General features: G+C 53.4%; 1 protein-coding gene across 7 annotated transcripts in view; it reads left to right on the top strand.

Annotated features, from left to right (window-relative positions):
• ITGA10 (integrin subunit alpha 10) overlaps window positions 1–8,496 on the top strand; it is a 74,349-nt gene extending 65,853 nt beyond the window's left edge. For 6 of the 7 annotated variants that reach the window (XM_043535438.1, XM_043535439.1, XM_043535437.1 and 3 more), the window contains 9 exons: window positions 456–532; window positions 1,337–1,426; window positions 2,264–2,348; window positions 2,920–3,033; window positions 3,362–3,460; window positions 4,500–4,613; window positions 5,459–5,554; window positions 6,567–6,680; window positions 7,785–8,496. In XM_043535438.1, coding sequence (XP_043391373.1) covers window positions 456–532; window positions 1,337–1,426; window positions 2,264–2,348; window positions 2,920–3,033; window positions 3,362–3,460; window positions 4,500–4,613; window positions 5,459–5,554; window positions 6,567–6,680; window positions 7,785–7,838 — 843 coding nt within the window. In that variant the 3' untranslated portion in view covers window positions 7,839–8,496. Of the gene's footprint in view, window positions 1–455; window positions 533–1,336; window positions 1,427–2,131; window positions 2,349–2,919; window positions 3,034–3,361; window positions 3,461–4,499; window positions 4,614–5,458; window positions 5,555–6,566; window positions 6,681–7,784 lie in introns of those variants that run through there. The other variant, XM_037882978.2, reaches the window with a different exon arrangement.
• Window positions 8,497–12,402: the final 3,906 nt, after the last annotated feature.

Genomic DNA, 12,402 nt, shown 5'->3' with positions numbered 1-12,402 from the left:
GGTGTGAAACAGTCCTCTGTGCCCCCCCTTGGTTTACGCAGGCGACAGGCTGGCTTATTAACCCTTTGGGGCCCAAGGCGCTCCTGAGCCCGCCGGGCGTGGCCGTTGATCTGGCAGGCGGCCAGGCGGGGGCAGGAAGGAAAGGGGCTGGAGCTAGCGGGACGCAGAGGCACATGCCTGGCAGGAGAAGCAGCTGGAACAAGGGAGGGCAGAGGAAATAATTAGACCGAACAACTAGCTCTGCCCCCTGCTACCGCTGTCACTGACACCATTGCAGCAAACTGGAGCCTTGGAGACTGGAGCGGCCGCTGAAAACAGGACCTCCCCCTCCCGCCTATCCCCTCCTGCACCCAGTGCTCTCGTCTCCATGTCCCCCCCAGTGCTGGGCATGGCCCGTGCCAGGTTGCTGCCGAGGCCAGGCAAGGGGCTGGGCTGAAAGCTCTGCTTTTCCCCAGGTGGCGTTCCTGCTCGAGTTCGAGTTCAGTTGCTCCTTCCTGCTCGACCGAGCGCACCTGAAACTCACGGCCAGCAGGTAAGAGCGGCCGACCGAACTGACCCGCCCCGGCCCACTGGGCTAACAGGCTAGTGGGGTGGGGGTGTGTGTGTGTCACACCTCCATGTGTCAGCTGATCACCACCCAGGAGCGGACAAGGCACCAGTCTGGGACGCGGGACAGCTGGGTTCGATTCCCCGCTCAGTCGCAGGCTCCTCGGGCAGGTCACTTTGGGCCCAGATCCACAGAGGTAGCGAAGGTCCTAACGCCCACGGATTTCACTGGCACCGCTGCAGTGGCTGTTCGGGACCGAAAAGCTTGTGTGGAGCTGGGCCGTGGTGCCCCAGCTGCGCAGCGGGGATCCCAGCACGGCCCTGCCTCGCAGAGGGGCTTGGAGAGTAAAGATGGCGAGGGGCGGTGGTGAGGAGAACCGCCAATCCTCATCCGGCCTGGGGGAGCTCAGCATCACGCGTTAGCTGCTGCTGGAGGCCAGGTGCCGGCCCCAGGCTTGAGGAGAGAAATCTCGGCCCCCGGGACATCATGTTGGCTGGAGCCCACCCGCTCCCATGTCTTTCTTTACACAGATTGTTTTTTGGGGGCAGGGGCTCAGGACCCTGCTACAATTGTCCCCCTTTGTTCCTCCTGCATCAGCCCTGGCTGGCCCTGATGGGCCAAGCATCTGATTCAGAAATGCAAAGGGGGCATGTGCCTTAAATCTCTCACCTATTGAGTGGGAGAGATCTGACCAGGAACAGAGCCTTTCCCCAAGGCTGGGCAGCTGCTAGGAACTGGGGTGGGGTACGTGAGCCGGCCGCTGTAATGATCCGCTCTTCTTCCTCCCAGCGACAGCATCGAAATGAATGAGACCCTACACGATAACACAGTGCAGCCCTTCACCTACGTCAGCTACGAGCCCGACCTCTTCCTCTCCAGGTGAGCCTGTCTGGGGGAAGCCGATCCAGGCAGAGAGGGGAGCGGTGGCGGTGGAGCGTTGTCAGGGGATTAAAGCAGCCAGAACCTGACCTTGTCCACACGAGAAACTGGCAAGCTGTACAGAGGTGAAGTCAACCCGGTTTAGTTAAGCCCTGTGTCTGTAGAGGCTCTCAACCTGGTTTAAGAGCGTGTGGTTGAGTTTAGACCTGCTCCGAATTAATCCTGATTTGAACCCCAATGAGCGTTCCCACCCCAGCTGTTTGCAGTGGTAGAACTAAACCGGTTTGAAGGTGCACTGTAAGTTAAGCTGGGGCACCCCTCTCATGCAGGCGGGGAGGGGACCCCCGATGCTGAGTCCAAGGTGATGGCGGGGGGAGGGGGCAGCTAATAGATCATGTGCTGCCTCCTGGTAGGCATAGGGAAATCCATCCACCCACTAGGGGCACCCAGAATCCCAAGCAGTCTCCAAATGGCTTGGGCCAGGGCCAAGCCCCAGGGAAAAAGTGGCCAAGAGATTCCTGCAGACTTGGCTTCCTGGCCAATTAGAACCCCAGCCCCAAACGTGCCTGTTTACAACTGATCAACCCCAGCAGGAGGACACATTGTTGCTCCTTCCCATTCCCAGGGGATAAATCAGGGGTTCCCTGCCCCACAAACCAGGTTAGTAGGGACTCTTCTGACAGTGCTCCCCTGCCCCCAAATTAGTGCAGGGTCTCCCAGTCCCCAGCAGCCCCTGTGATATGGGGGCTAGAGGTGTCTGGAGACAGCAGGGTCCGGGCACTAGGGGACGATCTGCTCTGCACCACATCACCCCCCAGTCATGCCGTGTCCCCGCAGCAAGGCCATCCTGAACCGCTACGAAGTGCATCCAGCGGGCACCTTCTCCAGCACCGTCGGGCCGGAGTTCAAGACCACCATCAAGGTACCAGCAACTCGGGGGAAGGAGCAGCTCCTCCCAAGAGACCGGGGCAGTGGGGGATGGCTCCAGCAGGTTCTGGGCTTGGTTAGGGTGCGGGGGGCCCTACAACAGCTCTTGGGGCTGGGGTTAGATCACGTCAGATCCCCTTCCGGACATGCCCCTGGGAAAACCCCACCTGGAAGGGGGGGGACCCCTTAGGAGTAAAGCATGGCCCCTTGGAGAGCTCTGGGGTCTTTGAACTCCAGGGGTCGCCCATCCAAAACTCCTTGGGGTGGGATCCCCTTAATGAACCGAGCCCAGGGCTCCAATGGAGGGTTTGTTTAGCAAGGTGCATAGAGCCTCGTAGTGTCGACCTGTCACGGAGCAGGTGCTAGGTGCTGTAGAAATACATAAGCCAACTGGCCCTGCCCCTCAAGAGCAAACAATCGAAGGCGATCTCCTCTGGGCCGTTCCAGGATCTTTCTTGGACAGCTGGTGCATAGACCTCAAGCCAAGGCTGGGTGGCTGCTTAGGGTTGGCACTACGAGGAGCTGGCCCCTGCCCTTTGAACAGCATCGCTCCCATCTCCCTGCAGGTCCAGAACCTTGGCTGCTACGCGGTCAGGAACCTCTCCGTCAGCATGTACCTCCCCGCCATGGCCTTCCGGCGCAGCTACTTCCTCTCCATCACACGCATCATTGCCGACAACGTGAGTCCTTGGCCTGCGAGACAGAGGCAGGAGCAGTCCTCTCCCCCCTGGGCCAGCCCTCAGCCCTTCCCCATGTGCTAGCAGCTGCTAGACCCGCTCAGCTCCAGCTGGGAGCATGGGCTGAATGGGCTCATGGGTCAAGTTCTCTGCTGCTCTCCATCATTGGAGAATAACTGAAAAGAGAGAAGGGGGCAGATCTGGTAGGATCCCCGGCCCTGCAAAGGGCTGTCTGTCTGTCTGTTCAGCGCCGGCCCCCACAGTCCCCCTCTAGTCCATACTTGTACCAGGCCCTGTAGTGACCACACTGCCATGTGCTGTCTCGTTCAAGGTTACCTGTGTCGTGCAAAACCTGACGGAGGCAACGCTACGGAGCCAGGCTGGAGTGATTCCTATTCACCCTGAAGATCTCTTGCATGCAGACAGACTGGTGAGTGGCACGGCACCGTCAGGCAGCGCCAGCGGCCCTACTGCCGTCACACAGGGACCTCAAACGAAGCAGGGACGGGCTTGATCCATGCTTGGAGGGGACACCTCCCCCAAATAAAGCTTGGGTGTGCCAAAACTGGGACAGTCCATTCAGAAGGGAGTGCTCTCCCCTGGGGGGGGGGGTGTCAGCAGAGCTGAAGCCGGTGGCTGCGGAACACCGGAGGTGCCGTCCAACTCAACCAAGCCGAAGTGGCAGCTTATGCTCATCTGAAGAGCTGGCGGACACCACTTCTGCCACCAACACCTTGGCAAAGAGCACCTGAGTATTGGTGTCCCTGCCTGAATTCCAGCTCAGGTAATTTCTTCGGGCCTCAAATTCCCCCTGCTGTTGCTATGCCCTGCTGCGCCCCTCCCCCACAAAACGATAACGGTTAGGGGCTGACATTGTTCAAAAACATCTAAGTCTCATTTTCCAAAGGGCCTGATCTGCAACCAGCGTTGATACCAGTTTAACGGTCTGTTAGCGGCATAGAGAGTCTCCACCAGACGCCGCAGCGGGCTTGGTACAGCTGGGCCAGGCAGCACTGTACGTATAGATGTGGCCATGGTGATTTAGCTATACCAGGCCAACCTCGAGAGTGGACATCGTGATGCCGGTATAAAGGTGCCATATAGCTTATTCCCCTTCCCGCATGGGAACGGCTAGACCAGTAGAAAGCTCCCCTGGAGCAGTATAACGGCGTCTGCACTGCAGCGGCTAGCTAAAATGCTAGAGAAGTTCTTGGGTATTTAGGGCGCAGAGCCTCAGGGGTCTTGTGGCACCTCTTTGAGGCTCTAGGCCTTAGAAGCTTAAGCACCACTGCGGGCAAGTGGGAGTTAGGTACCCCCCAGTGATCTCTTTTCCATTCAACCAGCTATGTCCTAGCGCTGGCAGAGACATCCTCAGCCGTCTCACTTGTACTTGCCTAAGGTGATGGTGGGGTCGGCTGGCGCGAGTTTGGAGTGTGGCGCTCATGGCCCTGCCTCTGCTCCCCTCGCAGAACTGCAGCAACTCCTGGTGCCAGGCGGTCAGGTGTGAGCTGGAGCAGCTGGAGAAGAACACGGAGGTGTCCATCCACCTGCTGAGGGTGATCCACAACGACTTCTTCAGGAGGGTGAGCGCGCCCAGATATTGTGCCTGCAGAGGGTGGAAGCTACAACGGCCAGTGTCCCAACCCGCGTCTCTAACACACATGGCCGCGTCGTACTGGCCTACCCCCCTGGACTAGCAGTACTGGGGCAAGCAAGAGTAGCTAGATCCGTTACTGTAGTCATTTTTGAGAGCAGCCGTGTAGTCGAGTGGACGTGGGAGAGCCGGGTTCTGTTCCTGGCTCTGCCAATGATCTCTCCCCTCCCACCCTTTATCTACACTGGATGCTCAGTGGGGACCCGGGACAGTTTCGCCCTATGTGGCTGCAGCACTCAGCCCGCTGGAGTCTCAATCTTGGCTGAGGCGTCTGCTGTACCAAGAGGCAGCGGAGCAGGGGCTGGAGGTGCTGCTGGTCGAAAAGCTGTAATTTGTTCCCCCCGCACTGGAGTTTGCTTTTCTGCGCGGAGCTGTATCCATATGCCAGTTCCCTTTAAAAGACATGCTCCAATTAATTCAGGGGAATCCTAAAGGAGCTCCGGCCAGTCGACCACAATAGTCCCTCATTTTCGATGGCTTGTCTCCAGCACGGGGCTAGAGCAGCACCCGGGCCGCTGTAGCCCCGTAGGGTAGACGCACGCCACAGCGACAGAAGGGTTTTCCTATTGCTTGAGTAGCGCCATCTCCCCAGGCGATGGCAGGCGCTAGGTCGACGGACGCATTCTTCCAGCGCCCTAGCTGTGTCTACACCACATAGTTGCAGCCCCCAGGTGTGGATTTGTCACAGCCCCGAGGGTCGTAGCCCTGTTGACCTAAGTTTCTATCATAAACCAGGCCAGGCTGACCCCTGGCCCTTGTGACTCTTCCCAACAGGCTAAATTCAAAACCGTGAAAGTCATCAGCACGTTTGCACTTGTCGCCACGGAGAACAGCTTCCTCTTCCTTGAGGAGTCAGCGCACCGGCGAGAGGTAGCGGGTGGGGGGGATAGGGGTGGGCTTTGTAGCCCTCCCATGAGCCAGAGCAGGACACTTCCTAGGGAGCAATGGTTTTGGATTCTGTTCCCTCCCTGTAGCCCATCTTGGTCTAGGTCCACAGGTACCAAGGCCCAGATCCTCAAAGGGATGGGGGAGTTAGACACCCAAATACCTGGGACAAGCTGGGCCTTAAGCCTTATTTTCTTGTTCAGATACGGCCAAAGTCAAGGTAGCAAAAACAACAGGCTGCCCCTGCATGATTTCTGCCTGGGTTGGAACGGAGTTCCCCGGGTGGAATGGAGCAGTCGTGTGAAAGGTGAATTTGCCCGAGAGGCAGATGCTGCGTTAGATGTTCTCACAAGCCAAGATTTGGTCAAGACCGTTGGTGGCAAAAGATGGTGGGCTGAGTCCTTGAGCCCCACGATTAGTGGGAGGGAAATCACCCTGGCATCATCTCAACGTGTGGGTGGTGTTTCTGGTGTGCACGCTCATTACCTGTTGTAGTCAGTAGCTGGCAAGGAGGAGCTAGGGGTGCAGAAGCCATGCGTTGCTTCTAACACTCATTCATAAGCCATTCATAGGTCAGTTTGGGGGAGGAGAAAGGGTTAAATCCTAAGGGCAGGATTCTCATTTCTGCTAAGCCCCACTGCTCAAGGTAGACAAGCCTTATTCAGCACTGCCTGTGTAAATTCAGGCACTGCCACTTTACAAATGCCTTGGCGGCAGGGGTGGGACATACTTACTGAGAGTCAGGCACTAAGTGGCTTGCTGGAATGAGCCAGCCAATCTCTGGCTATGCTCTTCCTCACTTGTCCTGTGTAGTGGTGAACAGAGACCGTGCTCCACCCCAGAAGTGGCACTAGGTGAAGAGTCCTTACAAGGTGTGGTCTGTTTAGGGTCTTATACCACACCCCTCACTGTGGCAGCTAATCCTCCTTAATGTCTCAATACCCAGCTTGGGCAGGGAAGTTTTGGCTTTGCTTCTAACATCAACAGCTCTTTGCAGACAGTCCTGGAGATCATCCAGCCCAAGCGGATCCCCATCTCCTTATGGATCCTGATCGGCAGCAGCATCGGAGGGCTCCTGCTACTGGCACTGATAATATTCTGTCTGTGGAAGGTAGGCAGGCAGCGGTGTAGAAATGTAGCACAAACTTTGGTACACCAGGTGCTGTCCTGCTAACAAATGTCAGGGCTTCAAGGTTGGGGAGGATGGAAATGTTGCCCCAGAGACTACGCCCTGAATGCTGAGGCTGCGTTACAGCGGAGGGTTTGATTTTCATTTCCACCACAGCTGCTTTTCAGGCCCCTTATGCTGGCAGAGCAAGGTAAAAAGGTGCCAGGGGGACTGTAACGGGGCCTTCGGGCCTCAAATGCTCAGGTTTACACAGGGCCCCCAAAGAAAGTTAAACCACATTAATTAAACTAGTGATACCTCCTTAAATCCCTCTGAAGATGCTCTCATTCAGAATTACAGGGGCCTTAATTTGGTTTAGCTTAATTCACTTTGGAAATGCAGTTTAAATTTAAACTCACTCCAAAGTGAATTAAGCTAAACCAAATTAAGGTCCCTGTAATTCTGAATGAGCACATCCACACAGGGATTTTATGGGTTTTTAGTCCACTTTAGAAATTCACATCTGTAGTTAATTCATATTAATTTTTCTGAGTGGCCATGTGTGGCTGAGTCCTCAGGGACTCAAAGGCCCAGGATCAAGCTGGGGAAAGGTCAGGCAGTAGAGCCCATTTAAATGACAGATCCAGCAAAGGGAAGGCTGGGAGTTTGACCCCCACACTGCCTGCAGCTAGGCCACAAAAATGTAGTGAAGACTTCCCATAATGTAGTGAACCTGCAGGTGCTGTGGAGGATTCTGGGATACCTTCCCACAGTGCACCATGCCTTTAGCAACAGCATACTGCTGGGTGGACAACTGTTGTGACATGCCCCATATTTATCAGCATCTTCGGGCTGCCTCTTGCTGTCTACCTGCTGCGGGGACCACCCCTCCTTTCCTTTGGCTGCAGACTACAGGTCTTGGTTTCCTGGAGGGAGACTGGCAGGCTGGATGGGGTTAAACTCCCTTGCCCGGGAGCAGTGGGGGATTGTTATTTGACCCAGCCCCACTGCTGGTCTATTGCAGGTCCACAAGGCTTAATCACCACCTCCCTGGGAAACTTCACACTGATCTGTGAACTTCCTCTCCCCTCTGTTCTCTCTCAACAGCTTGGATTCTTTACTCACAAGAAGATCCAGGAAGAGGAGAAGGAGGAGCAGTGACATTGCAGGGGGCTGCCCTGCTCGGTTCCTTGCTACAACAAACTCACCGTCTCTCAAGCCCCACCACACTCTAGCCAATCCCCCCTGCCTCCGAGGAAGAGCGGCAGGGGCTGTGCTGAGGGGCAGAAGAGACCCGTACTCGGTTAGCCCATGAACGTTTCCTTTGGCATGCCCGTGGCTCCGAGGACCTTACCACCTGTCTGTCTCTGACTGGTGCCACATGGGTTCCAGCAGTAGAACTAGCAGAAGATGGACCCCCTCCTGCTTGGGCTCACAACTCAAAAGATGGTGTGCTAGGGTTGGGGGTGGGGGAGCATGCTAATCCTGTAACCCTGCTACTGCTCCTAAACTAAGTTGCATGAAGAATGCAGCTAGGTTCCCAAGTATTTTGAGCCCAAAGGGACTACGGGGAACCTTACCGGCTACCAAAGCAGGCACAAAAACCACATCCACCAGCCAGCATGGATCTCCCAATCAGCCACTCGACTTATCGGCCCAGGCCAGCTGAAATCAGAAAGACAACGGCGCTGTCAGATGCTGTCTTGTAGAAACTCTTTCCACCTCTCCAGCTGCAGTGTTCCCACTGCACTTTGAGCAATGTAGTCGTTGCAACTCGTAGCCAGCCGGGGCTTGTCAATAAAGTTTGCAGCGTGGTTTGCTAAGTCCTGTAAAGAGTTAAAATAAACCTCACCCCACTTGGTCCTACGGCAGATGCTGTTTTAAGAGGGTGCAAGTCTGGTCACTCAGCCATGTCCGCTCCCTCCTCCTTGGGGCTTCCCTTCACTTAGGGTGGAACAGCAGGAATGTCCTGAGCCCCCATTGCAAGAGTGGGGCCAACATTAGTCACTCAAAATGGAGCCAGGCTTAGCGGGAGTAGAGTGAGAAGCCAGCACCACAGAGGCTGCAGGGCTGGGAATTAGAGGAACCGTCTGCGTGAGCAGGACAGCTAGAACTAGGGAAGGGATGCCCCTGACCACTCAGGGATCCACCGCTCTTTCCCCTTTCAGGAATGACTAATAGGAGCCACAGAGCACTCAGATGCAGATCCAGGTGATGCAACAACGGCCTGGGCATAAAGGTAAGGGGGGGGCGGTTTGGATGACACAGCATGTGATTAGAGAGAGTCTGGGGCTAGAAAATCCTCTGGCTGGAGCAGGCCGGGTAAGAAAGCGTCACATCCCCAGCTACTGCTCCGTAGCTTTGCTGCCTCGGCCCTGTCCCTGGTAGAGCAGGATGTGAATCATTCCCCTGGAGCAAGCCTGAAGGCCAGAAGATTGAGTTGCTTTGCACCTGATGCATTTATCTCCAAAGGCAGAGGCCACAAAAGCCAAAAGGATCAGGGTTAAAAAGCCACCTGTTATCTCTGCTCAACCCCCTTAAAACCTGAAGGATGGAAAGTTCCTAGGACAGCCCCTGGACTGCAGTCTGCTCCAGCACTGAAATACACACCAATTTTTTCTGGACTCTGCCATGGGGACCTTCTATTTGTCCAGGTTAAAGTGTAACCAGCTCCTCCTCTAAGCAGGTATTCAACCTCCACAGTCCATGCCCACCAGAGCTGAGACGGTTTTAGAGTGGGATGAATGTGGCGGACACGGGTACAGACAGTAGATGGTCTCCTATAAAGCAGTTCAAAGAGATGCTCTTATCATTTGGTGCTAAAAATCATAGAACTGGAAGGGACCTTGAGGGGTCATCTGGTCCAGTCCCCTGCCCTTATGGCAGGGCTAAGTATTATCTAGACCATCCCTGACAGCTGTTTGTCCAACCTGCTCTTAAAAATCTGCAAGGATGGAGATTCCACAACCTCCCTAGGCAATTTATTCCAGTGCTTCACCACACTGACAGGAAGTTTTTCCTAATGTCCAACCTAAACCTCCCTTGCTGCAATTTAAGCCCATTGGTTCTTGTCCTGTCCTCAGAAAAATTGTTCTTCTTAACCTCTCCCTCCTTGTAACAACTTTTTATGTACTTCAAAGCTGTTATGTCCCCTCTCAGTCTTCTCTTTTCCAAACTAAACAAACCAATTTTTTTCAATCTTGCCTCATAGGTCATGTTTTCTTTAATCATTTTCATTGCTCTTCTCTGGACTTTCTCCAATTTGTCCACATCCTTCCTGAAATGTGATGCCCAGAACTGAACACAGTACTCCAGTTGAGGTCTAATCAGTGCGGAAGAATTACGTCTCGTGTCTTGTTTACAATACTCCTGCTAATACCGCCCAGAAGGATGTTTGCTTTTTTTGAAACAGTGTTACCCTGTTGACTCATATTTAGCTTGTGATCCACTATGACCCCCAGATCCCTTCCCGCAGTACTCCTTCCTAGGCAATTGTTTCCCATTTTGCATGAGTATCATCACTGGGGAGGGATAAGAACAGGTGAGACAAATCCCTGTGTAGGATGGTCTAGGTATGCTTGGCCCTGCCTCAGCGCAGGGGGCAGGACTAGATGACCTCTTGAGGTCCCTTCCACCCCGACATTTCTATGAAAGCTGAAGAGCTGCCTGCGTCAGATGCTGGAGACTGAAACTGACCAGTAGCCAAATGGGGAAAGAGGCAAAATCATCAAGCAGCACCAATGTAAAGCGAAGGGGACTGTGTTTGGGTTTAATAAGCAGAGCTTTGCCACAAAGTAGTGTTTAGTGGAGTCACTTTCTAGCCTGAGGTGGTCAGATGCTGTCTGCATAAGGGGAATGACTAAGAAAATCTCCAAGGCCTTCTACACACAGGAACATCCGGGCTTCAGCAATCTGTATAATGCCCATGACCCTGTCCCCCCAAGGGTAGACTAAATCATGCAGGTGTTCGCACTAACTGAACCCAAAGCAACCCCCCTGCATGTCCTGGTCTCCATTTCAGGGCAGCTGAATCCAGGCTAGTCCTGACTGTAGATTAAAGCCTTAATGGGGTTAGGTCCTGTAGCTGCTGGGACATGATTTATAACAAAGGAACGAGCTGCAAGTTGGCAGATAGAAATGAGAGAGGACGACTGTCACTAGAAAGGGGTAACTGCTTAACTCCAAGTAGAATGGCAATAACAGGAAGGCAGCGGGATCGTTCTGATGGGTAGTTAACCTTCTCCCACCTTTATAGGAATTGGACAATAGAGGTCACCAAAATAACCTTGCTCCTGACCTAAAGCTTCTGGAAAAGAGCTCTTGTATCTCAGACGTTCATTTTCACTAATTCACAAACCCACGCACTCCAAAACGGAGCTTTCACGCTAATCCATCCACTCAAAGCTTTCAAAGCCGACCCAACACTCCAACCACAGCGCCTATGGCTAAATATCCATTCTGTTTCAAACCTCTATTATGTTGTATTTTGCTAATAGGCGTATGAAGTATTCATACTAATTATAGAATCAACCATTAATACTTGACACATAAAGCGCTTTACTCTGAAACCTTTACAGACAACGGCAACTACATCTGTCCAAAGGAGGAAAGGGAACATTTGGTGAAGTCACAGCCTTGATTTATTTCTGATTGCTTATTTGTGGCACACAGCAGTGTTGTGCTGGGTGCTGTACAAAACACAGGACACAAAGAAGAGCCAATTCACAAATTTCGCTTGCCCTAGGACTCCCACTCACACATGTGCATTAAAGAGGTTCCGTTATTTAACAACCACTTCTCGTTTCCCCCTCCCTCTGTTTGTGCCTTTGCCAACTCAAAGGAAAATCTGATCCCTTCCGTCTGCACTGAATACAAAACCAAGCAAATCCGTGTCTCTGCTGCTGGAGCAAATAAAACATATTCATGAAAAGAGGATGTATTCTTGTAACTTCCCTTTGAAAAGCAGGCCATACAAACAAGCTCCGAAGAGAGTCTCTCTAAAAGTGGGCTAAAATCCACCACTAACCTCCAGGCTGCAATCTCCTGCCTGCGTAGTGAGCAAATCAGTCTTTCCAGCTTCTGCAAAATCAAACAGTCCCCACTTCTTGCCACCTATATGATGCTGGCTGCCAAGAGGCTCCTTTGAATGTAGCTTTTGTTTTGGCTTGTGCAATTCTTCCAGCAGGTTTAAGATGACAATCATTAGCAGCAGCTTGGGGAAAGAGAGAGAGGGGACCGGATCCCAACTCTCAACAGGCAGGCAGCATAGCGTAGTGGACAGCCCACTGGGCTAGGACTCAGGAGACCTGGATTCTATTCTGTACTCTGCCACTATCCTGGTGGGTGACCTTGGGCAAGTCACTTTACGCCTCCGTGCCTCAGTTTCTCTGTAAAAGAGGGATGACACTGGACCTCCTTTGTACAGCGCTTTGAGATTTCCGAATGAATAGGGGTTTTACAATTAAAGCAACATCATCAGCTTGGAAGTAATCAGTTAAATAAAAGGCATTAGAGTAGTTTCAGGTCCCATAACCAGCTCTGCATCCCCCTGCCAATTTTGTGGTCTCAAAGCCACAGGTTCCAAACCTGCAATGGCAGATCCCTGCATCTGGGTGGAGCCCCACTGCAGGACTGGAGCATTAATTTTCCTATTTTAAAAAAATGTTTTATGCAGCTAAAGTGCAGGGAAAGAGACCCTCCCACACCAGAGGAAACAGACTATCCA

This window comes from Chelonia mydas, chromosome 24 (genome assembly GCF_015237465.2).
Source record: "Chelonia mydas isolate rCheMyd1 chromosome 24, rCheMyd1.pri.v2, whole genome shotgun sequence".
NCBI lineage: Eukaryota > Metazoa > Chordata > Testudines > Cheloniidae > Chelonia > Chelonia mydas.
This window is presented reverse-complemented; position numbering and strand designations above follow the sequence as displayed.